Consider the following 27137-nt stretch of genomic DNA (forward strand, 5'->3'; position numbering starts at 1 on the left):
CATCATCCAACCTTCTCTCTCTCTCATTTTCTTCATTCATTCAATAAGGAAACAATACGATGCCTTTGAAATGGTAAGGACGGGACAAATCTTATTATTTCCTATGAGATCATTTGGCATGGAATAAAATCCCCAACTGCAGAAAAATGACCCTGTGCCATCTGATAGGTTTTACAAATCGTCAACAAGGTATGCAGCTTCACAGTGAAGAGTGTAAAGACAAAAGAAAGGGGTCATCAGGACAACATAATATTGAGGGTTATAAGGAGCCATTAACACTGTTTGGTGAGAACAACCCTATTTTGTTATTATCCAGGCAACAAAAGAGAAGTGGGAAGGGGAAACCCTACATTCCAGGACTAATGGAGGAAAACATGAAAGGATAGGGAGGGGGGGGGGGGGGAGGCTTGAGAGGATGTGATTAAGATATTTTGTATAAAATAACAAGTGCAGATGTGAGAGTTAGAGAAAACCTTGGAGGTAAAGTGTACGGGTATTTAATCAAACCACAGCTCAGAGTGGCACCTCCATACAGTATACAGTTCTCTTAGCATGTCTGTGCATATGTATTGTATATGCCGGCATAACGTGTGTGTGTGTGTACAGTAGATCTAAAACACCTGTTTTCTGTGAATACATCAGTGTCAGAATGCTCATTTTGCCCAAACACACACCTCTGGTCCTGGCAGGTGGACATGGCCGCTGGTTGAAGCAGGGCTCTCGTACTGGGGAAGAACAGTTTAAAGAAATCCTTAAAATTTGTTTTTGGTTCTGTGAGGACTGGTGAGTCTCACCCTTGAACCAAGAAAAAAAACCTTCTTTATAACTTGTTCTCTGGATAACTTGAGAGCTCTGGATTCGTGTGCCATCCTCAGGCTCTGGTGCTATGGTGGGTCATGTGTTAAAGCGTAAATCTTTCATTTGAAAATTACTCCCCCTCGCATCCTCAAAATAACTTGGGGCATTCTTTGTGCTTGGAAATAGTCTCAAAATTTGCAATGCCATTTTTCACAGTTGTTGAATTTAAGAACCGAGTGTGTGGGGCCATTTCTGTGGTCATAAGTGCCACAGCCTTAACTGGATCAAAATGCCCCTTTGTGAGTCAAAATTAATGTTATTACGTTAAACCACCCAAATTAGTTGCAATCATCTCATTTATATGTTTTAGTTATTACAGAATTGAATTAACTATTTTTCTGAAGGAAATGTCATATGTAGTTGCCAGTTTGAAGTAGATAAAAGGTTTTGCATTATATTGGGCAAACCATAGGAATGTTAACATGGCAACGTCCGCGAGCTGAACCAAGCCAAATTTCATGAGGTAAACTATGATGTGGACTTTTGCTGACATCCGTATTTCCAAGTTTTCTGATTAATGACTAGAGGGCAGGGTATGTGTCTGAGTTGGACAGAATCTGAGAAATAACATGAGTTTAAAACATGAGCGTGTGCAGATCCAAGTATGAGAAATATTAGAGGAGTAACAGAACAGGGGTGTAGGTTATCATAAACAGATTATGATAAGACCATTTACTCTCAGATATGAAGTATGTAGTAAAAGTAGTAGAGTATTGCATCATATGTATATGAGAACATCGCTTTTGCTATTTTAAGAGACAAAATCACATATAAATGATTTCGGTCAGAGATTCATGGAACATTTGCTCATTTTCCATGAGTTGAATGGGGGACATCATGGGGTGTTTTAGGGTCAGTTGACTTCCAGATTGCTGTCAGTTTCTCTGAAATCTCTGACAGGGTGAACAAATCTGTCTGTTACATTAGAGTTAATACTATACTGAGATACTTACAAAACAAATCCTTCTGAAATATATTGGTGGAGCAGCAAATTTTCCAAGAAAAGACCTGAATTACAACAAAACCTTTTTTTTCATGCAGTCTTTTTGTGGTAGTGATCGTTACTCAATGATGAAAGAAAACGATATAAATCTTGGTTTGAGTGAGGTAGTTTTTTTTTTAAGCAGTTAGGTTAAATATTCCTAAATTAGGACCAGTATTTCAATCATTTCAGACTACGTAGGGACCGATATATGAAAAAAATATAATCACTAGATACAGTGAATGTGCAATACTAAAACTGCACATTGAATTATGTTTTATAATCTCATTCCTTAAAACAAAGGAGTGAGGTCTGCACACTGAAATGCTCCCTATGCTCATTTTATTCAGCTCCTCTTCCATAATCTCATTCCACCCCTTTTCCCTTATTAAAATGCAGCATTTACTAAGACCTTAAAAAACTGTCAAGGTTGATAAGTGCATTTTAACAGGTGAAATGTTACTCCGCCCAGATTCATGAACAGGGGTCATGGAAAAATTAAGTTTGCGCAAAATGGAATCTTAAGAAGTTGAGATGAGAGCGTCCGAGGTAGTGTAGTGGTCTATTCCATTGCCTATCAACACGGGGATCACCGGTTCAAATCCCTGTTACCTCTGGTTTGGTCGGGCGTCCCTACAGACACAATTGGCCGTGTCTGCGGGTGGGAAGCCGGATGTGGGTATGTGTCCTGGTCGTTGCATTAGCGCCTCCTCTGGTTGGTCAGGGTGCCTGTTCAGGGGGGAGGGGGAACTGGGGGGAATAGCATGATCCGCCCATGCGCTACATCCCCCGGTGAAACTCCTCACTGTCAGGTGAAAAGAAGCGGCTGGCGACTCCACATGTATCGGAGGATGCATGTGGTAGTCTGCAGCCCTCCCCGGATCGGCAGAGCAGCAACCGGGATAGGTTGGAAGAGTGGGGTAATTGGCCAAGTACAATTGGGGAGAAAAAAAAGAAGAAGGGGGGGGGGGGTCAAGAAAAAAGAAAAGAAAAAAAGTTGAGATGTCCCTTGCAACCACTGATCTTAAAAACCAAACTGGTTGTTACTGACATTTTTTCCCTAAAGAGTAACTAAACCCTAGGCCATTTTAGTGAGCTTGCTGACATTTACAGGTTAAAAACCATGTAAAGGTTAAAGACACAACAGGCTGGTCTTGGTACTATGTGATGTTAGCATAGCAGGATAAACACAGCTGGAGATAACATTAATAATAAACTATGCATGTTCCCCCCGCGTCTGCGTGGGTTTCCTCCTTTCGCTATGCGAAAATGCCTAGCAAGGATAAGTAAGAATGGTATAACATAAAAATTATCCCAAAAGAGCACATTTTCTTTAAAATAGAAAAAAAATAGGAATAAGGATGGAGCTCTGTATTTAGGTGGACTCGGTGTAAGAACTCAAATGTACTCCATGATTAATGTTTCTTAATAAATCTGTGGATGTTTGTAACCAAATAACCATTACTGTTGTATGGAATGGAAGCTTAAGGCCGTGTTGGCAATGATTAGAGGGAGAGGGGTACCCTTAGCCCTGTTACAGTTATATTTTTTAGATAACATTCATGCTACAGGTGACCCACCTCTGTTTGGTAGCTGAACTCTTTGGCTGCTACGGCCACCATTTCTGTTTCCATGGCAGAGCTGGTTGCATCTGTTGTCATCATTCCCTGGGTTATCTTCTCCCCTTCCATGGCTAGCAGCTTACGTAGCCTTTGAGCTTCCTTCTCTATTCCGGAAAGCCTCGGCATCATCGTCTCCCTATCAACCCCCTCCAGAGGCAATGGTCTGCTCCACTGCCCCCCTGTTTGACTCAGAGGTGATGCCATCATGGTCTGAGTGGAGGGGAGGAATTGAGTTGAGGTAAACCTGGAGCTTTTTTGGACATCATCAACCAGCTTCTCTACTCTGCCTGTACTTGCCTGCTTGCACATCTCCCATGATGCAGTTTGGGGCTCACTGGCTTCATTCCCAAGGTGCAGCACTTCTGCCGCACACTCCAAGACAGTCTGTGTCTCCTCCCAGAGTCGTGGCTTCTTTTCTGAATAGATAAGCGGGTATATTGTTCTTCTTTTGTTGCTAGAAAAAACAAAAACAAAAGGGTAGTCAGTTTTTGCCACTGCCCTGTGTGTAACTTAAACTAAATATGGATACAAGATGCTCTGGTTGCGCTTACGGTTTTCATGTTGGAAGCAGAATGTACATATGCAACATACCCAGACATCCATATTTCTTCTTCGACCTCTTCATCTTTCATCGTGTTCCCATTTGTCTCTGTCTGTGCTTCTGTTTTTATGTAATTGTCCATTTGACTGATTTGTGTCTGTATCTGGTTGCTTTTACATCCCTCAGTGTATGTCTCCTGTGTGTTTGTGCTTTGCAATACGACTGTTTGTTGTGTGTGTGCGTCAACCACTTTACACACTTCCTTCTGATGCACCCAGAGGTCTTTGGTTTGTGTCTGGTACTGAGTGTGTGAAGGCTCTTTGGTGAGATTGGGATCAGCTGGGTGTGACGGTTGGAAGTGGGGTTGGCTGGGCTCAGATGAACTCTGTGACATAATCTGGTAAGATAAGATGAGGCTACAGCTTCAGGGAAGAAGTTGTTCCTCAGCCTGTTAGTCTGGGTTTTGATGGTGCGATATTTTTTCCCCGATGGCAAGGGAACAAATAGACAGTGACCTGGGTGTGTTGTGTCTTTGCTGATGTTGCTGGCTTTCCTCTGTAGGTGGCCAGCATACACAGCATCCGGGTCCGGGAGCACAGCTCCCATAATCCTCTGTGCTGTCTTTACCACCCGGGCCAAGTCCTTCCTGTTCTCTGCTGTGCAGTTGGCATACCACACTGTGACACATTGACAGACGATGCTTTCTATTGCGCTTCTGTAAAAGTTCACCAGCAGCTGAGAGGGGAGACCAGCTTGTTTGAGTTTCCTGAGGAAGAAAAGCCTCTGTTGTGCTTTCTTTACCAGGTTGGAGGTGTTGAATGACCATGTGAGTTACATTACATTACATTACAGTCATTTAGCCAACGCTTTTATCCAAAACGACTTACAATAAGTGCATTTAACGTAGGAAATCAGGAGAACTACTAGTCATCAGAGGTCATAAGTGCATCTAAACAAGCATCTAAGAGCCAAACCAGTGCTAAAATAAAAGTTCAAGACAGAGATTTTTTTTTTTTGGCAGCAAGGGCCTCTGAGCGACGGGGCAACCAGGCGTCCCGAGGCAGCAGAGCGAAGTGGTCGGGTGGGGGTGTAGGGCTTGACAATGGCCTGGAGATAGGAAGGAGCTGTTCCTTTCACTGCCCTGTAGGCTAGCACCAGAGTCTTAAACTGGATGCGAGCAGCTACTGGGAGCCAGTGTAGGGACATGAGAAGGGGAGTTGTGTGGGAGAACTTAGGGCGGGTGAACACCAGACGAGCTGCAGCTTTCTGAACAAGCTCCAGAGGTCTGATGGGCCAGCAAGGAGGGAGTTGCCGTAGTCCAGCCGGGAGATGACCAGCGCCTGGATGAGCACCTGTGCCATCTTGTTGGTGAGGAATGGACGAATCCTCCTGATGTTATAGAGGAGAAATCTGCAGGAGCGAGCAACCAATGCAACGTTTTCAGCAAGTGAGAGTTGGTCGTCCAGGATCACACCCAGATTCCTCACAGTCCGAGTTGGCATCACCAAGGTGTTGTCAATGGTGATGGCCACGTCTCGTTGCGGGCAACCTTTCCCTGGGAGGAACATCAGCTCTGTCTTGTCCAGATTGAGCTTCAGGTGGTGTGTCGCCATCCACTCTGAGATGTCAGTCAAGCACGCAGCAATGCGTGTCTACTTGTGTGTCAGAGGGAGGAAAGGACAAGATCAGCTGGGTGTCATCGGCATAACAATGGTAAGAGAAGTCATGCGAGCGAATAACAGAACCCAGGGATGTCGTGTACAGGGAGAACAGGAGGGGACCCAGAACTGAACCCTGTGGAACGCCTGTAGTCAGTCTGCAAGGCTCCGACACAGATCCCCTCAATGTCACCTGGTAGGAGTGACCAATCAGGTAGGTTGCAAACATTGAGAGTGCAGAGCCTGTGACACCCTGTCCCTCGAGGGTAGAGAGGAGGATCTGGTGGTTCACTGTGTCGAACGCAGCTGACAGGTCCAGGAGTATCAGGACAGAGGAGAGAGAGAGTTTGCTCTTGCAGAGTGCAGCGATTCTGTCACTGCAAGGAGGGTCGTCTCTGTCGAGTGACCCACCCTGAACCCAGACTGGTTGGGGTCCAGGGGATTGTTCTGGTGGAGGTACAAAGAAAGTTGGCTAAAGACAGCACGTTCAAAAGTTTTGGATAGAAAGGGTAGAAGGGAAACTGGTCTGTAGTTTTTGACGTCAGAGGGGTTAAGTGATGGTTTCTTGAGAAGGGGTGTGACTCTAGCAGTCTTTGGTTATGTGGATTCCCAGGAATTTTATGTTATCCACGATATGCACCTCTTCACTGTTTATGTGCAGTGGGGGTGGGGTGGTCTTCCTGGATCTCCTTAAGTCCACAATGATCTCCTTTGTTTTACTGGTGTTCAGGACCAGGTTATTGTCTGAACACCACACAGCCAGATGTTGGACCTCCTCTCTGTAGTGTGTCTCCTCGTTGTTGGTTATGAGTCCCACTATAGTGGTGTCATCAGCAAATTTCACTAGTGTTGGTGGAGTGAATGGGGGTACAATCATGGGTAAAAAGGGTGAAGAGGGCTGGACTGAGCACACAGCCCTGCGGCACACCTGTGTTCAGGACGAGGGTTGAAGATGTATGGTTACCTATCCTGACATTTTGTGGTCTGTGAGTGAGTAAATCCATAATCCATGAGCAGAGTGAGGTGGTTAATCTTAGGCTGCTGAGTCTGTGTACCAGTTTATGTTTCGTCTTGAAGCTCCTGAACCTCGAACACACAGACAATCGAACACCACTTGTTGCGATACAGGTTTACTCCTTTTCTAGCTCGAGTGTTGGAGCAGCATTGTTTATTATGTTACCATCTGGGTGCAGTAATAACAGCATGAGGTTAGAATTAACTGTAAAGTCTTAGCAAGAGAGATGGTTATTTACATACCTCCAATGATTTCTCTCATCTACTTCTGGATGGATCTCTGCAAAAGAGGACAGTTCATGCAGAGCTGAGAAGGGCAGACACTTTTAAACATGCTGATCATATGGGGACAGAAATCCAAGTTCCATTTTTCTTAGAGCGATAGAAGAGAAGGAAATCATGGACATTGTTAACAAATGCGAGAGCAAAAAAAATTTACTGACTGGAATGATACTGATATAACAATAGTTAAGAAAGTAATTGAAGGTATTGCAAAACCATTAACCCACATCTATAACATGTCCTTTCAATCTGGTAAAGTTCCAAGCAAAATGAAAATAGTAAAAGCCATACCCTTATATAAAACCGGACATAGACACCAATTTACTAACTACAGACCGATTTAATTATTGTCATATTGGAAAAACAATTTGCTGCTAGACTAGACAATTCATTGAGAAGCACAACCTGCTGACCGATAGCCAGCGGGTTTCGACCAAACAGACTGACATCTCTGGAACTCATTGAATTAATTGAAGAAATAACTAATGGCATAGACCAAAAAAGTTTGCTGTGGGAATATTTATAGAGCTAAAAAAAAGTTTTTGACACTGCTGAGCACAACAGATTAATAGACAAATCGGAAAGGTACAGTATCAGAGGAGTGGTTCAGAATTGGCTAAGAAGCTATTTAAGTAACAGGCAGCAGTTTGCAAAGACAGGTGAACATAAATCATCATGCATGGATATTACTTGTGGTGTACTCCGGGGGTCGGTTTTAGGTCCAAAACTGTTCATTCTGTACTTAAATTATATATACAAGATATCAAAAATATTGAAATTTGTTCTATTTGATCCTGCTCCTCACCTTTAAGGCCCCTAATAACCTAGCCCCTTCCTATCGTTCCAAATTCCCTCATAACCACACGCCCTCCCGCACTCTCAGATCCTCTTCTGCTTTCCAACTCACACACCATCAGCCCGCTTGACTATCACGGGGACTAGAGCCTTCAGTCATTCTGCCCCCTGCCTATGGAACTCTCTCCCACAAGAAATTCGCAACATTGACTCTCTTTCAACCTTCAAATCCCATCTCAAAACGTACCTTTTCAAACTGGCATATTCAGTCTGCTACACACTTCATTGAGTTTTGTGCAGATGATGATTTTATACTTATCTGTTGTATTAACTTTTTTGCTGTCTATCCTGCTTGTTTTGATTTTATGCTGTCTGATACAGTGCTGCGTATTTTTTTTACTGTGTTCTGTAAGGTGTCATTGAGTGCTCTGAAAGGCACCCACAAATAAAATGTATTATTATTATTATTATTATTTGCGGATGACACAAACATATTTTGTTCTGGTGAGAATCAACAGCAGCTTTTGGAAGTGACCACAATAGAAATGGGAAATTAAAATGGTGGTTTGAGAAAAACAAATTATCCTTAAATCTGGACAAAACAACGTTTATGTTGTTTGGAAATTATAAAATAAACACCAAAGTAAAAGTAGTGATTGACAATGCCCAACTAGAAAGAGTATATGAAAATAAACTCCTAGGTGTGATACTAGACCACAACGTCTGCTGGAAACCTCACATAACATATATGTTATGTTATCAACATAGCCTGCCCTGCGGAAGCTGGGCAGGCAAAGCTGACTGCTAGCCCATGGAGACCAGCAGTTCCGATGGCACCGGGGGCAATCTGGTGGTGGCCTTGCCTAGCATTGACCCGTGTTTTTGGTGTTGTCGTGTGGAATGCGGGGAGGTGGTCGAGGGTGTCTGGTTGGGAGAGCTGGTGTTGGATTGGCCGGGGGAGCCTGGTCTGCTGCATCCGGTGGGTCCAGAGAGGTGTCCAGGGTGGTCTGGCGGGATGCAAAAGCGGGGCAGGCTAAGCTAACTGCTAGCCTATGCAGGCCGGCGGTTTCGACAGTCATCCTGGCATTTGAGCTCTTGAACAGGGGATTTTTTTCCCCTTTTTTGGATTTGTTGGATATATGTGTTTTTTTGTTTGTTTTTTTTTTTTTGTAGTTTGGACATGTGTGTTCTTGTGGTTGGGGTGTGTCTTTGTCTTTGTGTTGCACTGCTGTGGGCTGGGGGAAACAATATTTTGTTTCATTTTGTGTGCGCAGCCGCATGGAATGAAATGACAAACAAATGTTCCTGATTCCATATGTGCGAGCAAAGCTGGCAAGGAGCATTGCAGTCATGGGAAAAGCAAGATACATTCTGGATCATAAATCATTGCACACTCTGTACTTGTCATTCATTTTACCATATCTGATCTATTGTGTGGAGGTATGGGGTAACACCTACAAAAACAACTTGCAACCATTATGTATACTACAAAAAAGAGCCATAAGGATAGTTAATAATGTACAAACCCCAATTCCAATGAAGTTGGGACATTGTGTAAAACGTGAATAAAAACAGAATACAATGATTTGCAAATCATTTTCGACCTATATTCAATTGAATACACTACGAAGACAAGCTATTTAATGTTCAAACTAATACACTTTGTTTTTTGCATATATTCACTCATTTTGAATTTGATGCCTGCAACACGTTCCAAAGAAGCTGGGACAGGGGCAACAAAAGACTGGGAAAGTTCAGGAATGCTCAAAAAACACCTGTTGGGAACATTCCACAGGTGAACAGGTTAATGGGAAACAGCTGAGTGTCATGATTGGGTATAAAAGGAGCATCCCTGAAAGGCTCAGTCGTTGACAAGCAAGGATGGGGTGAGGTTCACCACTTTGTGAACAACTGCGTGACCAAATAGTCCAACAGAGCAACGTTTCTCAACGTACAATTGCAAGGAATTTAGGGATTTCATCATCTACAGTCCATGATATCATCAAAAGATTCAGAGAATCCGGAGAAATCTCTGCACATAAGCGGCAAGGCCGAAAACCAACACTGAATGCCCGTGACCTTCGATCCCTCAGGCGGCACTGCATTAAAAACCGACATCATTGTGTAAAGGATATTACCACATGGGCTCAGGAACACTTGGGAAAACCATTGTCAGTTAACACAGTTCGTCGCTACATCTACAAATGCAAGTTAAAACTCTACCATGCAAAGCGAAAGCCATATATCAACAACACCCAGAAATGCCCCCGGCTTCTCTGGGCCCGAGCTCTTCTGGGATGGACTGATGCAAAGTGGAAGTGTGCTGTGGTCTGACGAGTCCACATTTCAAATTGTTTTTGGAAATCATGGACGTCATGTCCTCCGGGCTAAAGAGGAAAAGGACCATCCAGATTGTTATCAGCGCAAAGTCCAAAAGCCAGCAACTGTGATGGTATGGCGGTGTGTTAGTGCCCATGGCATCATGGGTAACTTGCACATCTGTGAAGGCACCATTAATGCAGAAAAGTACATACAGGTTTTGGAGCAACATATGCTGCCATCCAAGCGACATCTTTTTCAGGGACGTCCCTGCTTATTTCAGCAAGACAACGCCAAGCCACATTCTGCACGTGTTACAATAGCGTGGCTTCGTAGTAAAAGAGCGTGGGTACTGGACTGGCCTGCCTGCAGTCCAGACCCGTCTTCCATTGAAAACGTGTGGCGCATTATGAAGCACAAAATACGACAACGGAGACCCTGGACTGTTGAGCAACTGAAGTTGTACATCAAGCAAGAATGGGAAAGAATTCCACTTACAAAGCGGGGTAAAATTGTGGAACAGTTTGAGCATGGAACTCAAACAAAGTAGAAACATTACGCAGTTCAAGAAGAAGTAGAAAGGACTGATTATCAAGAGATATAGGGTTGACAAATAGTTCTATAGTTTTATTTCTGATTTTTCCCTTTTTTCTCCCAATTTAGTGGCCAATTGATCCCTATTCCTAGTTCAAACACCCACTCTCGTACTGCATGCGTTAGCCAACTGCATCTCTCCGGCCGGCAGTCTCAAAGGAGACGCCTGGTCAAGAAAGTGACAAGGTGAATCCAGGCCAAACCACTGCTTTTTCTGACACACACAGAGACGCATTCATGTGACGAACACAAGCTGACTCCGCCACCCTCCCGAAGACAGCGTTGCCAATTATTGCTGCTTCATCGAATCCGGCCATAGCTGGATCTGACGAGACCCCCGGTCCCCAGTGGGCAACTGCATCGACACAAAGCTGATGCTTAGACCGCTACACCAGTGGTTCTCAACCTTTTTGGGGTCCTGGACCCCCTGCGTATTTTTGATCTACCCTGAGGACCCCTCCACCTGATCTTGGGGGAGGGGGGTTGCAATTTGATAGAAACAGTAGAAACTGCATTTTAAATTGCATTATAGCATTTATTCACTCTTTGGGGCAAAAATAAGAGCTTTCAGTTGTAACTTAGATATAGTTAACAAAACAGAATTCTTAGCAGTAACTTTCAGATATATGTAACAAAACAGAATATGTATTCAGTAACTTTCAGATATATGTAACAAAACAGAGTTTTTATGCAGTAACTTTTAACAATGCAAACGGGAGCGAGATCTCTTATTAAAATACAATAGATTACACTTGTGAAACAGATGTAATTAGAGAAAAAAGTCCTGTTACCCTTTATAGTTTAGGCAGATAAAGGTCTCAGTCACATTTGAGTAAAATAATCCTATTTCTATAAATGTCATAGGATCTTTTTTTTAAAAGATATTTTATTTTCACGGACCCCTTGCAATTACACCACGGACCACTAGGGGTCCGCGGACCCCCGGTTGAGAAACACTGCGCTACACCACCATGGACAGGATGATGAATAGTTGTGTTAACTGTTTAAGTTTAATTTATCTCTAAACATTTCTTATTACACCCCCCCCCCCATTTTTCTTTCTATGACACTGAGTGGATATTTGGGTTGTATGCAGGATTGAGATCTGTTTATTCCTGGTACATGACATTAGGATGTTTTTTTTTCTCTTTCTCTCATGTGTTTTTGATGCATTTTAGTTTTTCTCTTATTCACAGTAGTTGAGTTTGTATTGTGCAGCACAACTTGCATTGAATTTGAACTATACAGTACAGTGGGAATTGAGTTTGAAATGTACAGTAGCTGAATTAACTTAAGAGCAGGTGAGAAGGGGTCTCCTACTCCTTTTCCAACTCCTCCTACTCCTTTTCCAACATGTAACAAATCTGATGCATATGAAGATTTGTTCGCTGAGATTCATGTCTGGATTTGTTGGTCACTTCAGATTACTGGCATTGGCTTATCTGTATGTTATATCCTGCTTATTTACATGTTATAAATAAATTATCATGCATTCATTCATTGCTGGTGGCTGCTGCTTACATTTACAAACTACACTGCTTCATTTCAGTGATAATGATTCTAATTCAGTGAACACTGAAATCTGAAAAAGGCCAAATTTAGTGTTTATCTATGCTAGTGTAAATATTCATCCATCCATGTCACGGTGGCAGGCCCAGGACAGGGTTTGTGCCCTGATTTGGGGGCAAGTAGGATCAGGGGTGGCTCATCTGGTTAGCAAGCAGCAGCTGTGTAGAATTAACTAATTAATTAGACTGAATTAGAATTACGGCATGGTGGCCCTGTGGTTAGCGCTGTCGCCTCACAGCAAGAAGGTCCTGGGTTCGAACCCCGTCCCAGGTCGTCCTGTGTGGAGTTTGCATGTTCTCCCCGTGTCTGTGGTGGGTTTTCTCCCGGTGCTCTGGTTTCCCCCACTAAGAAACATGCATGTTAGGGTTTATACTCCTGTCTGTGCCCCTGACCAATGCATCATTGGCCTTATCCGGGATGGTGACGAGTCTGCATATAGTAGATGGGAGGTTGATCAGCTGGCCTCTGGTACAGCCATAACAACCTGAAGCTGAACATGCTCCAAACAGTGGAGATGACAGTGGACTTCAGAAGGAGCCCTCCAACACTGCCCCTTCTCACCATACTCAACAGCACGGTGTCTACGGTGAAAACTTACAGATATCCAGGTTCCACAATCTCCCAAGACCTAAGGTGGGTATCCATAGACACAATCATCAAAAAGGCCCAGCAGAGGATGTACTTTCTCCGCCAGCTCAAGAAATTCAACCTGCCTCAGGAACTGCTGATTGAGTTCTACACTGCAATAATCCAGTCTGTACTCTGCACATCCATCACTGTCTGGTTTGGTTTGGCCACCAAACAGGACAGGGACAAGACTACAATGGACAGTTAGATCTGCAGAGAAAATCACTGGTGCCAACCTGCCCTCCATTCAGGACTTATACGCCTCCAGACTCGGGAAACGGGCAGGCAGCATCACTGCAGACCCTCCTTTCAATGACTCACAGAAACCTATGATCTGGAGAAACGGAGTTTCTTCAGATATCTTCAACTGAGACATTATTTTGATAAAAACATTAAAACCACTGGAGAGGAGGGAATGCGCCTGATAAGGATATTTATCAATGCGTATATACACTACCGTTCAAAAGTTTGGGATCACCCAAACAATTTTGTGTTTTCCATGAAAAGTCACACTTATTCACCACCATATGTTGTGAAATGAATAGAAAATAGAGTCAAGACATTGACAAGGTTAGAAATAATGATTTGTATTTGAAATAAGATTTTTTTTACATCAAACTTTGCTTTCGTCAAAGAATCCTCCATTTGCAGCAATTACAGCATTGCAGACCTTTGGCATTCTAGCTGTTAATTTGTTGAGGTAATCTGGAGAAATTGCACCCCACGCTTCCAGAAGCAGCTCCCACAAGTTGGATTGGTTGGATGGGCACTTCTTGCGTACCATACGGTCAAGCTGCTCCCACAACAGCTCAATGGGGTTCAGATCTGGTGACTGCGCTGGCCACTCCATTACCGATAGAATACCAGCTGCCTGCTTCTGCTCTAAATAGTTCTTGCACAATTTGGAGGTATGTTTAGGGTCATTGTCCTGTTGTAGGATGAAATTGGCTCCAATCAAGCGCTGTCCACTGGGTATGGCATGGCGTTGCAAAATGGAGTGATAGCCTTCCTTATTCAGAATCCCTTTTACCCTGTACAAATCTCCCACCTTACCAGCACCAAAGCAACCCCAGACCATCACATTACCTCCACCATGCTTAACAGATGGCGTCAGGCATTCTTCCAGCATCTTTTCATTTGTTCTGCGTCTCACAAACGTTCTTCTTTGTGATCCAAACACCTCAAACTTGGATTCATCCGTCCACAAAACTTTTTTCCAGTCTTCCTCTGTCCAATGTCTGTGTTCTTTTGCCCATCTTAATCTTTTTCTTTTATTGGTCAGTCTCAGATATGGCTTTTTCTTTGCCACTCTGCCCTGAAGCCCAGAATCCCGCAGCCGCCTCTTCACTGTAGATGTTGACACTGGTGTTTTGCGGGTACTATTTAATGAAGATGCCAGTTGGGGACCTGTGAGGCGTCTGTTTCTCAAACTAGAGACTCTAATGTACTTATCTTCTTGCTCAGTTGTGCAACTCGGCCTCCCACTTCTTTTTCTACTCTGGTTAGAGCCTGTTTGTGCTGTCCTCTGAAGGGAGTAGTACACACTGGTGTAGGAAATCTTCAATTTCTTAGCAATTTCTCGCATGGAATAGCCTTCATTTCTAAGAACAAGAATAGACTGTCGAGTTTCAGATGAAAGTTCTCTTTTTCTGGCCATTTTGAGCGTTTAATTGACCCCACAAATGTGATGCTCCAGAAACTCAATCTGCTCAAAGGAAGGTCAGTTTTGTAGCTTCTGTAACGAGCTAAACTGTTTTCGGATGTGTGAACATGATTGCACAAGGGTTTTCTAATCATCAATTAGCCTTCTGAGCCAATGAGCAAACACATTGTACCATTAGAACACTGGAGTGATAGTTGCTTGAAATGGGCCTCTATACACCTATGTAGATATTGCACCAAAAACCAGACATTTGCAGCTAGAATAGTCATTTACCACATTAGCAATGTATAGAGTGTATTTCTTTAAAGTTAAGACTAGTTTAAAGTTATCTTCATTGAAAAGTACAGTGCTTTTCCTTCAAAAATATGGACATTTCAATGTGATCCCAAACTTTTGAACGGTAGTGTAGGTAATACAACAGAAAAACTGATTTCCAGGATTTATTCTGCTTTGCCACTGGACAGGGGTCTCTCCACAATGTATATTAAATCGAGGTGGGAGAAAGAAGCTAACATATAGTTGATGGAAGACGACTGGCTAAACATCTGTAGGATGCAGTCCACCACCTCTAGCTCAAATCTGTGGAGGGAATTCACCTGGAAAAACACTCAAAAGCTTACAGATCAACAATCCAGAACATGGACAGTGTTAGAGAAGGTGTGGTAATATGTCTGCTGGTAATTTTCACATATTTTGGGAGTGCCCTAATATTTCCTCTTACTGGGTAGATGTAGTAACAGCGATCAGATCAATAATCAGCTCACAGCTTTATCTCAGTTTTGGCGTTATATACTTAGGAAACATACCAATTGGGCTGAATAAACAAGACAGATATTTTATTACAAATATTATTAACAGGCAGCAAGAAAGCAATAACCAGGAAATGGCTAAGCAGCGAGTGTCTGGCAATCTCAGACTGGATAGAAATAGTTAAAAGAAATTCATAACATGGAAAGATTAACATTTTCCATGTGAAATGATATTGAGAAAGGTAACAGCTATCGGAAGAGTTGGAGATGTTACTTGGATCGGAGGTGATCTCATTACGGTATGTTTGCTCTGTGTGGAGAACCCTGTACTTTTCTGTGCTGGGACCCTGTAAATGTATGGAGGAACACTCCCCCCTTGGGAGTATGCTGTTTTATTATGGATCAAAGTGGTGAACGATGGGTACCTCAAAGAACAGCTATGGACATGGAGGATCCTCAAACCCAACATGCTAGCCCAATTTTTTTTTTCTGTCTTGAGTGATGTCTGACATTTCATATTGCCGTAGATGACCCTGTCTGTTGTATTTTCTGTATGTATTCTGTATTGTCATCCATCCATCCATTATCCAAACCGCTTATCCTGCTCTCAGGGTCGTGGGGATGCTGGAGCCTATCCCAGCAGCAGTAGCGAGCAGTGACCTTTGAAGCTGGGTATGCTACCCCCCCCATCCCGGCCACGCACGCACACACGGCCCGCTACAACCCCCTCCCACCACTGCAAATGACACGCTGGCACCCCTCACTCTCATTTACTTACTCACTCACTCACTCTCACACAAACACACACCCACTGATTACAGACAGCAGTACCACATAGTAAACAAACATGAGGCCACAGCGAACCAGAGCGGAAGTGGCGGCCTCGGCTGACCAGAATAAACCACAGCAGCTGTGTAACATGATACAAAAAACGCTCAAAAATACGCACAATGTCCTACCTTATTTGTACACGAACTACAAAGTCCATCCTCCGATCCTTCTTTGTAAATTCTGCGATGACTCTGTTGTAAAAGCTGTCGGATGTCTTCATTCTGTGCAGCATTCTTCTTTCAATCGACATCATTGCCAGGCCAGCCAAACGCCGCTGTCCGACAACATTGCGTTGGTAGGCCTTGATCCTTTTTAATGCCGAAAACGTTCTTTCTACCGACACAGTTAAAAACAATTCGCACAGTCTGAATAGTTGGACCATGCCATCACAAAGGCCATTTGAGCGTATGAAAGACGTCAATTCGGAGACATTTCTCTTTGCCAGTTGAGGTGATGCATACAATACTTTCAGTTCGCTGCGCAAAAGGACGTCATCGAAAAACTGTGCATATGTTTCTTTCAAAGAGTTAAGTGCGCTCTCTGGAAAGGTCTGCTCATACAAATGAAATTTAGAGAAGTCCAATAGCCCAAGAAACTCCATCTTCTCCAGAGATGAAAGCTGCTTCTGCATTTGGAAAGCAATAGTGTCCAACCCTTTAGTCGACTGGTTAACGTTGTCGCTTGCGGAGTGGGAGATACAGGTTCGTGTCCCGGCTGTGGCGACGGTTCCCGGACAGCCCCCCGAATTCATTACATTGGTGTCAGAAGTGGGATGGTGAGATCATGAGGTCATCAGAAGCGCGTGCACCCAAGAGGCGTGAGGGAGCTGATATGCTGAAGCGCGGGGACGCGCTTCCCGAAGGAGGGAGGTAGTGTAACGTGCATGGATAAGTAGACACGTTGGTCCTTAACTAACGGGTCGGACCCTTTAGTCGACTGGTTAACGTTGTCGCTTGCGGCGCGGGGGACACGGGTTCGCATCCCGGTTGTGGCGACGGTTCCCGGGCTGCCCCTCGAATTCGCTACATTACCAACACTTTGAAATAAAGATCTCGATAAGCAGCCTTTTTGTCAGCAGAATCTCCTCTGCTCCTCTTAGCTGGGTTCTCTCGTTCCTCTACCTGTGCAAAAACACGGTGAAACTCTTCTCGCTGTCTTTTCAATTGCTCTGATGTTCTCTTCATTTGACCCACACAATACTCAATGTCCAAGCTCTTTGTTTGTAGGACATTGAAAAGTACGTCGGTGTGAGAAAAAACATTAGAAAAAAAGCTCCAGGAGAAACTGGATTTTAGGATCTTGGAAATATTGCAAAAATCCCCCTGCCGAAAGAATAGACGTTTCATCCCAGTCCAACGAGGTATTTTTAACGTTATTAAAAAGTTCAATTAATGAATCGCGGTTCTCTTTTGCCGTGTTCACTAATCGAGACGTTGGACACTTGCGTGTGTGTTCCATGTTGTGTCTTGTCTTATGTGTGTCTTTGTTTGTGTGTGTGTGTGTTTTCCACTGTACATCTTGTTTTGTGTGTGTGTGTGTGTGTGTGTGTTCCATGGTGCAGATTGTGTTACATGTTTCTTTTTGTGTGTGTTTTCATGCCATACCTGTAATCGTTGGTATACTCAAAATCCTGCTTGTTGTGAGGTTTGAGAAAGTTACACTCAACCACACCCATGACCTCCATACCTCCCCTTTGACCTGAAGCCTGCAGGAGGAGTTGGACAGGAGGCAGGTGAGAGGTGTTAAGGGTGGACAAGAGAGGAGAAAAGCAGAGAGACATATTTTTCACACACACATATTTTTCCCCTCCAAAACACACCTGTTAATCTTTCTGTATTTAAATGGGTAATCTCTTTGGTTCTACCTTGATTTGGCAGCCCACTTTCTCATAGGACTTGATGAGTCGGTTCTTGTGGTACATCATGATGCCACAGTGGTCATTGTCCTCGAGATTCAGCCCAAAGGTCACCCTCACCCTCTCTTTCTAACAGCCAACAGTCAAGGTTAACAAAGGGATTAACATCATTTGTTGGATAGTCATATATTGAGTGTAACGTCACATTAGGGAAACCTTTGTGTCATGTTCAGGAAATCTACCAAAGTTAAGCAGACAAGCCAAGATCAGAGCAAAACTGTTTTCACTGTTTCAAACATGGGCAGTGCAATACTGACCTGCACTATTGCACTGCTGCAGCGACTGCAGGATACTAAATTTGTTTTGGCAGCAGGAACCGTCTCAATGAAAAATAACATGCATTACGAACATGCATGCATATATATACTGCATCATAAAGACAAAATCTAGTATATGCACTCCCTTCTGAAACAAAACAATTTGAAAAAAAAAACAGGAATAAACCACGACCCCAATAACCCACACTCATACATGTCCACCTATAGCAATGATCTTACCATACAGCAGGGGTCTCAAACTCAAATGACCTGGGGGCCGCTAGACAGGTGGTCTTATGGAAGAGGGTCGTTGCAATAGGGATGAAGAAACTGTTCAACTATACAACCTTCATGTTATTATTTCACATTTTATCAGAGTTTTCACATAAATAGGTAACTATGTACATGGTGTAGCCTGGCCTACGCCTACATATTCAGCCTACTTCTTGCCAGAAACCTGGCACTACTTCTGCTGACACAGGTGAGGCACATTTGCTTTCAGGGACTGGGCAGTGGACATCCTGAGGACAGCCTGGAGATGTTAACTGGCCAATCTGGACCGATGCTTTGATTTATTAAAGTTCATACATCGAGAACAGTTTCTCACTCAGATAAGTGTTGCCGAAAAGGCACATGACCTGCCTCAACAGTTTGGACAACTGTGGGAATGTTTTGGGAAGGAGAAACTGCCCATTGTCCAAGCATCTCCTGTTTTTCTTGTGCCTCTCTGAACTTTGCCATGAGCTCAGTGTTGCACTGCAAGTCTGTCAGCTCCATCTGAAATGTGCTTGCAGCACTGCCCACGTCAAAGGAGAAGGGCTCTGCAAATAACTGGAAAGCGGTGCTGTGAGTCTTAAAATCAGAAAAGCGATGCTCAAACTGCTGCTGCACATTGCTAACGACAGTCACATACTTATCAGCATCGACTCTGGCACCATCATGGCATGTTGGGAAGTGGAAAAATCTTTTCTCTGTGAGCTGTGTTTTCCATAACCTGCAGTTTTAAATTAAGCGCCTGTGTGATATCAACTAAGAAAGCTAAATCCACGAGCCATTTGGGCTCATCAAACTCAGGAACATGTAGCCTGCCTTCTTTCATGAATTCTCTGATCGCCTCCCTCAAGTCAACAAACCTTTTCAGGACACGGCCCCTGCTCAACCAGTGCACTACTACTTCTGTGAAGTGCAACAACACATCTCCATATGTTGCATCCACTTCCTCCAGAAACGCACAGACCTGACAATGTTGTAAACCTCTTGATCTGATGTAATCAATGCATTTCACTACAACAGTCATAACACTGTCAAATTTCAAGCATTTGCTGCAGAGTGCCTGCTGGTGAATGATGCAGTGCAATGCAACTGCAGGATCTACATTCTCTTCCTCAAGCTTTCTTTGAATCACTGCTACAAGCCCATTTTTTCCTCCCCATTATTGATGGGGCACCATCAGTGGTGATTCCAGTCAATTTATTCCAGGGTAGACCAGCACCCTCAATTGCACTGCACAGCACCTGAAATATACCTATCTTTGGCTGTACTCTTTCTCTGCATTGGATATAAAGTTAGCAGTCCTTCCGTTAACTCAAAACGGTCATTGATACCCCTTACAAATATAGCGAGCTGAACACTGTCATTTACATCTGTGTTTCCATCAAGTGCCAAAGAATAGTGCGTGAAATCGTTTGCTTTAGTGCACAACTGTCTGTAAATGTTGCCTGACAACTCGTTGCCCCACTCTGCCATTGCATTTGGGCTGAGACTGACGTTTCCGAATAAAGATGCCTTCTCCGGGCAGATGATATTCACTACCTGCAGCATGCAGTCCCTCAGAAGCTGTCCCTCTGTACATGGCTTGCCAGCCTTCGCTATCGCCTCACTTACCACATAGCCAGCTTCGACAGCTGCACCAGTCTTTTTTGGCTTTGTGGAAAAAAGTTCTGCTGACAGGAAAGACTTTTTTTGAAAGTGTGCTGCCTTTCTCTCCCTGTCCTCGCCTTTGAACCGGTCATACGCCTCTGCATGTTTAGTAGTGTAATGTCACTTCAGATTGAAATCCTTCAGGACGGCAACTATTCCCCTGCAAATTAGACAGATCACGGGCGCATTGAATTCAGTGAAGAAGTAGTCGCATGTCCATTTCTCTTGGAACTGTCGGTGCTCCTGGTCAACTTTTCTTTTGGCTTTTGAAAGTGGCATTTTTACAAAACATCTGCAAGCAGTGACAACAATTTATGTTAGCAAGCTCTCGTGAGATATTTCACAGTGGGCTAGCCTACTGGGTTTATGTACTTGCGTTGCCTGTAGCCAGGGGTGAAAATCTGATATCAACTTTGGAGGGGACAATCAAACCATTGCGATGTAAAGGGCGGGGGGATCGCGATCTTTTGAAATTTAAATATGCACTATGAAATGTCTGTAATCAGCACAGGTGCTTTCGTTGTGTATTATTCATATTATTGAAATTACATAGTTATGTTTATAGTGATATATTGGGGGGGGGGTAGTATATCATATTTTTCCCAGGAAGGGGGGTGTCGTGTCCCCCCTGTCCCCCCCGGGATTTCCGCCTATGCCTGTGGCTACAGTGTGTGTGTGAGAAATACAGACGAGAGTGCTGCAAAACTGACATTAGCCTATGTCATCTGCAACTGGCCTCACAACTAATCTTAACTGAGTACTTAGAACGAGAAACACAGAAACGTTTAACCAAATAAATAAATAAATAAATAAATAAAACACACAAGTAGTATGCAAAATGGATAATCAGTCCAGATCTCTTATTAAATCTAAAACACAGAGCAATCTGCAAAAAAGTGCCTTGCGGGACGGTAGTTTGAGACCCCTGCTGCCGTACAGTGTTTCCTGTCTGTCCCCGCCAGCAAGGATCAGCTTCATATCTATCAAGCATAGATCATCTGTCATTCATCTGTCTACCTACGTTTTTCATATAGACAGAATACACATAGAAAACGAAATATATCAGTTTAAGTAAGAAGACTCAAAAGTTACCAGTTGTGGTAACACACTAAGGAGCTTGCTTCCATTTGGACTTGCAAATTACAGTGTATTATAGTCTTAATCAAAGGTACAGTAGCAATCTAATTAGACATCAAATTATAATTTATCAAAATGTACCCCCCCCCCAACATACACACACAAAACCATCTGCTCATACACCCAAAATTTAGGTTTGGATACAGTGAATTGAGGGTTATACACGTAGTGTTCAGTATGGGTCAGACTGTCCACCACCAACTCGGCAGGAACCTTTTCCCCTCGGAGCACAATTTGAATTGTGGGTTTCAGGTATAGGATGCTGAGATAGGCCTGAGAGACGGACACAGAAAAAGAGAGAGAGAGGGAGACATATTTCGGAATTTAAGGCACTGTACTCTATCGCCCTCTACTGTACAACTGTTAGTACAACACTTTATGTACATGGTACAGCTCTATTTGATACGTATAGAAATATTGATCATATTGCACTACTACTGATCATACAGGAAGTGATCTGGTGGGAGCATTTACATAACTAAGCATTTAATTAACACATGTGGCCACACAACACATAATTTGTTGCCCTTTTGAACACAAAATAACAGCCATGAGTTTGTGAACATGGGGACAGGAAGACCTAAAAAAACCCCATAAACTTAATCAACAGTTGAGGAGATGTGGAGGTGTCCACCTGTCCACCACAAAACTCTCTTCGATTGTACCCTATTTATTGTGCAGGTTAAATTTTGGTCATGTTTTTTTGACAGTTGTGGATTAGCTACTGTCTGAAATGTGACGGTAAATCTTCAGGATTGTAGCTTCAACCACTCACCCTGAGAGAGAAGCGCATTTCTGGAAGGTTCCGCTCAGCTCGCACGGATCTGCTGCTGCTCGGGGCTTTCTTCGTCTCTTCAGTATGGACCTCAGGTATTCCGATGTCATGGATGTCTGTGTCAAAGTCCAGCTCCGGGTTGCCCTCCTTCGTTCTGAGATGGAAGATTTATTCATTAGAACGATGAAGGACACAGTATATACTATCCTCTCCTGGTGACTTTTCAGGAGTTGTGAAAAAATGCAAAATCTTCCCAATTTTAATGAGCACACATTTTCTTGGTAGCTGTACAAATGGGTTTTGAACTCATTTCACGGATCCTTGGGTAAGAAAAAAAAACAAAAAAAAAACAGGCTATCTTTTCAGACAAAAACCTGTCTCATCAGAATGACATCACCAACTGTAAATGCAGTTATACTTAACAGAGATGCAACTTTTTCTGTACTTAAAGAAGTGAATGTGTCACTCGACTTGACACATGAACTCTGTTTTACTGTTCTTGGCAGCACAAAGCTATTTTTTGGACAGCATTAAATCAACTGGAGTTTTAAAAAAACCTAAAGTAATTTCACAACTAAACCGGGCTGTAAATCAAGAGTCTAAACCTGCGCATGTTCCAGATGACAATCTTGGTGCCTTTTTTGGAAGGGATGGAGTCGAAGTGGCCATGAAGCTGTTCCAGAGAAGCGAGGAGGGAGTATTTGAGAATCGCTGCCAGACTGGCCTCTGAATCTTCAGTCACCACAACAGACTGTAACACCGGGTCAAGGAGTTAACGTGGTATCATATCATATCATATCAAACAATCAATCAATCAGTCTCAGTCTGCCTGTCAATCAGTCAGTCAATCAATCAATGTCTGTCTGTCAATCAGTCAGTCTATCTAGTATATACGTGTGTGTCTGTGTGTGTCAAGTACTTGTGCATCCATTCTATCCTATCTATATTTCTGTGAATGTCTGTGTGTGTGTGGGGGGGGGTGTAAGAGGATATTATTCTGCTGGTTGAAGGGGATGATGGGGACGATGACAGCCTGGGCCTTGATGGTGTCCAAGTAGGTCTGAGACAGCATGCCCACGCTCTCGCAACCCCCGTTCTTCGTGAAGATGAGTGCGTCGCGGCCCAAACGCATGGAGCCAGACTTGAAGCCGTTTCCGTACATGCCGACAGGCTGGTGGCTGGCTTTACTCTTTCCCTTGTCGGTGAACCCGAAACTATAAACAGAGGTCAAAGGTTTGAGCCATAAGCTGGTGGAAGGAAGTGAAGACGTGTGTGACTCTTACGTGTGGTCGACAGCTTACTTGTGGGAGAGTGTGCATTTGTGTGGGCTACTTTTTCTACTGTGTGTGTTTTGTGTGTTGTTCAGCATGACAGACTCAAGGACAGGAAACACTGTGTGCGGATATTGATGACTCATTCTCTGTGAGAAAGAGAGTGTGCATATGTACTACATGCTTGTGAGCATGCTCAATGTTGCGTTGCAGCTTGATATATCTGCGTGCATTCAATGTGTCGTTTCGGTAGGAATGAGCATGTATGTGTGTGTGTGTGTGTGTATGTGTGTGTGTGAGCATTAAATGACAGGTTTGATCGTTTTGAACCCAAGTTTCATTAAAATACTGTCGAGTATCATCTAGAGTCGCACGGACAACAACTTTGCTGTTTGCTTGTGTACTGAGAAATGTACGGCTCTGTTGGATCTGTTCGCCGGGGAAAACCTTTACGTCCTTCTCAGAAGTGGGAGGTTGATGGTAACATCAAACATATCTTGATACGTTACATTCAAAAGGTAGCTACAAACTGTGCTTTCTGTCATGGAAAATGTTTTATTTTGCATTTCTGCAAATCGTTTTGTTTCCATGCAAGCATACGAGTTTATAGTAGGTGGTTGGGACGTACTGAGACATCCCATGCATCCATCCATCCATTACACACAGTGAAAGACGTTTAATCAAGTCAATTAATGTTTCAGGGATCTCAGTTTGAAACAGATGAAACTTTGACCTTTTTTTTTTTTTTAGAAAGCATTGAATTACCTCTTTTTGAAATAGGAAATGTTATGTTACTACTTCCGCTGTTTGTTAAAGTTTTAAAACCGTTCTTTGGGCGTGCAAGTGCCGATACACTGTTCCGCCACTAGATGGGGTGAGTTACGCTTTTAGCATTTGTTTTGTTTCAGTCACGTGGTTTTTGTTGCTATGACCGCCGTGTTGAGGACCGCGGTCCCCGGGGAGTTTGAAAGACCGTCCAGAATCGCTCACTTAACCGCGGAGGAGAAGCAGCGTTATCTGCAAAAAATCCGAGTTTTTAGACTCGGATCCTTATCTTCTATCCAAAGAACAATTAACCCCACTTCAGTCTGCTATAGATCTTCCTCATTTTACGTTTCACGACGTTTACCCCGTCCACAATCCCTCGCCATACTCAGCCCTGAAAGCCTTCAAAACCACTGAAGCCTACCGCTACGTCACCGCAGGATGGGTAAAGGACGTCAAAATGAATCGTGTAAAAACGAAAAGACTGTTCGTCTTTACAGGAAGGGTAAGTGGCAGTCTGTTGATAAATGTCATATTAGCATCAGTGCACAGGACACCTCTATGAAGCTAGCTAGCCTTGCGACAAGACTGTCTGGTTACAAGGCTATGAAGCTAACGTTAGGTAGCCAGCTAGCTAACGTTAGCTAGCTAACGTCAGCTACTTACCCGAAACAAAGTGCTCGCTGCATAGCCTGGAGTGTTCTGCGGGAATCCAGTGGTCCCTTTTGATCGCTGCGATCCGTTTATTTCGACGATCGTGGTTTTTGGGGATTCTGTAAAATTGTAATCCATTTGTTTGTGACTTTTTGCGGTCACAACCCACAGCGCAGCAGATCGAGGGCACCTTGGCATCCGTTGGTCCCCAAGATGGCGGCGTGACGCGCCACTCAAATGACGTGAAACCCCATGGATACTTGACGCCTTAAGTCAATCTTAAGGAATGTTGACCCTTTTCACAGTCTAAAGTATAGTTATGTCAGTAAGATAAGAAGGATAACAGATCGGGTGATACTGAAATGGTTGTTATATAACTGTTAAACTATATCAGCCTAATACAACTGTTTTTGCACTTGAATTCTTGTTGCTGATGTAACCGGTTATTTTTTTGCCCGGTGCGGGATTCGATACGGGGTGCACTGCACCACAAGGCGACATCACTAACTGCTCGGCTAAAGGGTCAGACCCGTTAGCTAGCGGCTAATGTGTCTTATTAGTAGTTTACACTGAGTTATGCACTGTATTTACCTTTTTATTCTAGTAAAGAGAAGTCCTTCAGAGGAACACCTCCGAGCCACTGGTTCAGATATGTGGACGACACATGGGTCAAAATCCAAACACAAGAGGTGCAAGCGTTTACCAAAGACATCAACTCAGTGGACAAGAACATTAATGTAAACTACTAATAAGACACGTAAGTCCCTAGTTAACGGGTCTGACCCTTTAGCCGAGCGGTTAGTGATGTCGCCTTGTGGTGCAGTACACCTCGTATCGAATCCCGCACCGGGCAAGAAGCTATCCGGTTACATTAAGTTCACAAGAGAAGACGTAAAGAACAACAGTTTGCCCTTCTTGGACTGTGACGTCCACATTGGGGTTTACAGGAAACCTACGCACACCTCGATTCAATTCCTTTGGATAGTTAGGAGAACAAATAGTTTTCTATTTTGCCTAGTTTAGGATTTTGCTCAGTGTTTAAATTTCATAGTTTTATATACCAGGAGTCTTAAAAATAATTTCAAATGTAAAGCTTTGTTTGTTCCTGTTTGCAAAAAAACAAAAACAAAAAACACAAATCTGATTTTTGCTTTTTTTTCAAGAATGCCACACAGCTGATAAATATACTAACTTTTGGATATCGCAATGGGGGGAATTATGTATGGTTAGCCCATGGATCGGCGCATTCAGCTGGGGTAGCTATATTAAAGAATAGATTTGCTGGGGATATTTTAGGTTGTGAAAATGACACTTTGGGTCACTTTTGCTTAATGGTACTCCCTCTAAACCAGATAACAGTGTTTATAATCAACATATATGGATGCGACTCACCTAGAGAAAAGTACGTTTTTTTTTTGTTTTTGTTTTTTAAACCGGGACGAGGAAATTAAACTTTGGTTAAAAAAGTACCCCTGGGCATTATTTATATTAGGAGCGGATTTTTATGTAACTATGGACAATATGATGAACAGATGGCCACCTAGGAATTCTGGATCTTCTAACTCATATTTGAAACGTTTTATGGAAAAAACTGACAGATATTTGGAGAGAAGATTTTCCTCATTCCGTCAATGCACCTGGTGTAATAAAGACCTCTCGCGACAGTCACGGATAGAACGAAACAGTATAGTTGCAGCTCAAGTTGGAAAATTTGCACATATAAAATGCTTTGCTTATGCGTTGAATCTAGCATCACAGTGGGCGCTTAAAATATCCAAGGTCTCCAGGCTTCAGGGCAGAATCTGATGGATAGCCACATTTTTCCACCGCGGCACTACCAGGAACCACCATCTGCAAGTAAAACAGAAACTTATTGTCCTGCCAAGTCATAAACTGAAAACTGACGTTGCCACCAGGGGGAACAGCACATATGACACGGTGGAGAAGTTTTTGGAACAACCTGCAATCTTTGCCACCCTGTCTCCTGAGGTGAGAAGAGGAGTGTCTGAATGAAACAGATGTCAAATGCAGAGGACGCTGTGAAGGCATTAAAGTCAAAGAAGGATGCCACTACATTGATTTCAGAGGAGAGCATTCCCCAACTGGTTGTCTCATTGTACCACTAAATACACAACTCCTCCAGAACATGACAGACACCATTAGAGACTCACCAACGATCAAAGAGATCAAGCATGCCATCAAAGCAGATCTCCTTAAGAGGTACAACAGTCAGGTAGAGAAGAACAATCTTCATACCGCCTCTGCCCTGGATCCCCATTTTAAGGGGCTGCCTTTCCTCACAGAGGAGAGATTGGAGGTCTACAGAGGAGTGACTACAG

General features: G+C 43.4%; 1 protein-coding gene across 1 annotated transcript; it reads right to left on the reverse strand.

The window, feature by feature from the left end:
• Positions 1–3405: 3405 nt before the first annotated feature.
• Positions 3406–27076, reverse strand: LOC130109411 (MORC family CW-type zinc finger protein 4-like). Its single transcript, XM_056276307.1, has 9 exons — positions 26970–27076; positions 23102–23322; positions 22714–22861; positions 22109–22262; positions 21478–21606; positions 17969–18088; positions 17709–17809; positions 15038–15103; positions 3406–3916 (listed from the first exon to the last, which is right to left on the reverse strand). The coding sequence occupies exons 1-9, from the start codon at positions 27074–27076 to the stop codon at positions 3406–3408; spliced, it is 1557 nt and encodes a 518-aa protein (XP_056132282.1).
• Positions 27077–27137: the final 61 nt, after the last annotated feature.

Source organism: Lampris incognitus, chromosome 1 (assembly GCF_029633865.1).
Source record: "Lampris incognitus isolate fLamInc1 chromosome 1, fLamInc1.hap2, whole genome shotgun sequence".
In the NCBI taxonomy this organism is placed as follows: Eukaryota; Metazoa; Chordata; class Actinopteri; order Lampriformes; family Lampridae; genus Lampris; species Lampris incognitus.

Coding starts and splice junctions, on each gene's coding strand:
- LOC130109411 (XM_056276307.1), bottom strand. CDS start 27,076: ATGGGGATCCAGGGCAGAGGCGGTATGAAGATTGTTCTTCTCTACCTG. Junction 21,607..22,108: donor AAATGCGCTTCTCTCTCAGG/GTGAGTGGTTGA, acceptor TCCGTCTCTCAG/GCCTATCTCAGCATCCTATA. Junction 15,104..17,708: donor GAGTATACCAACGATTACAG/GTATGGCATGAA, acceptor TTCCCTCCACAG/ATTTGAGCTAGAGGTGGTGG.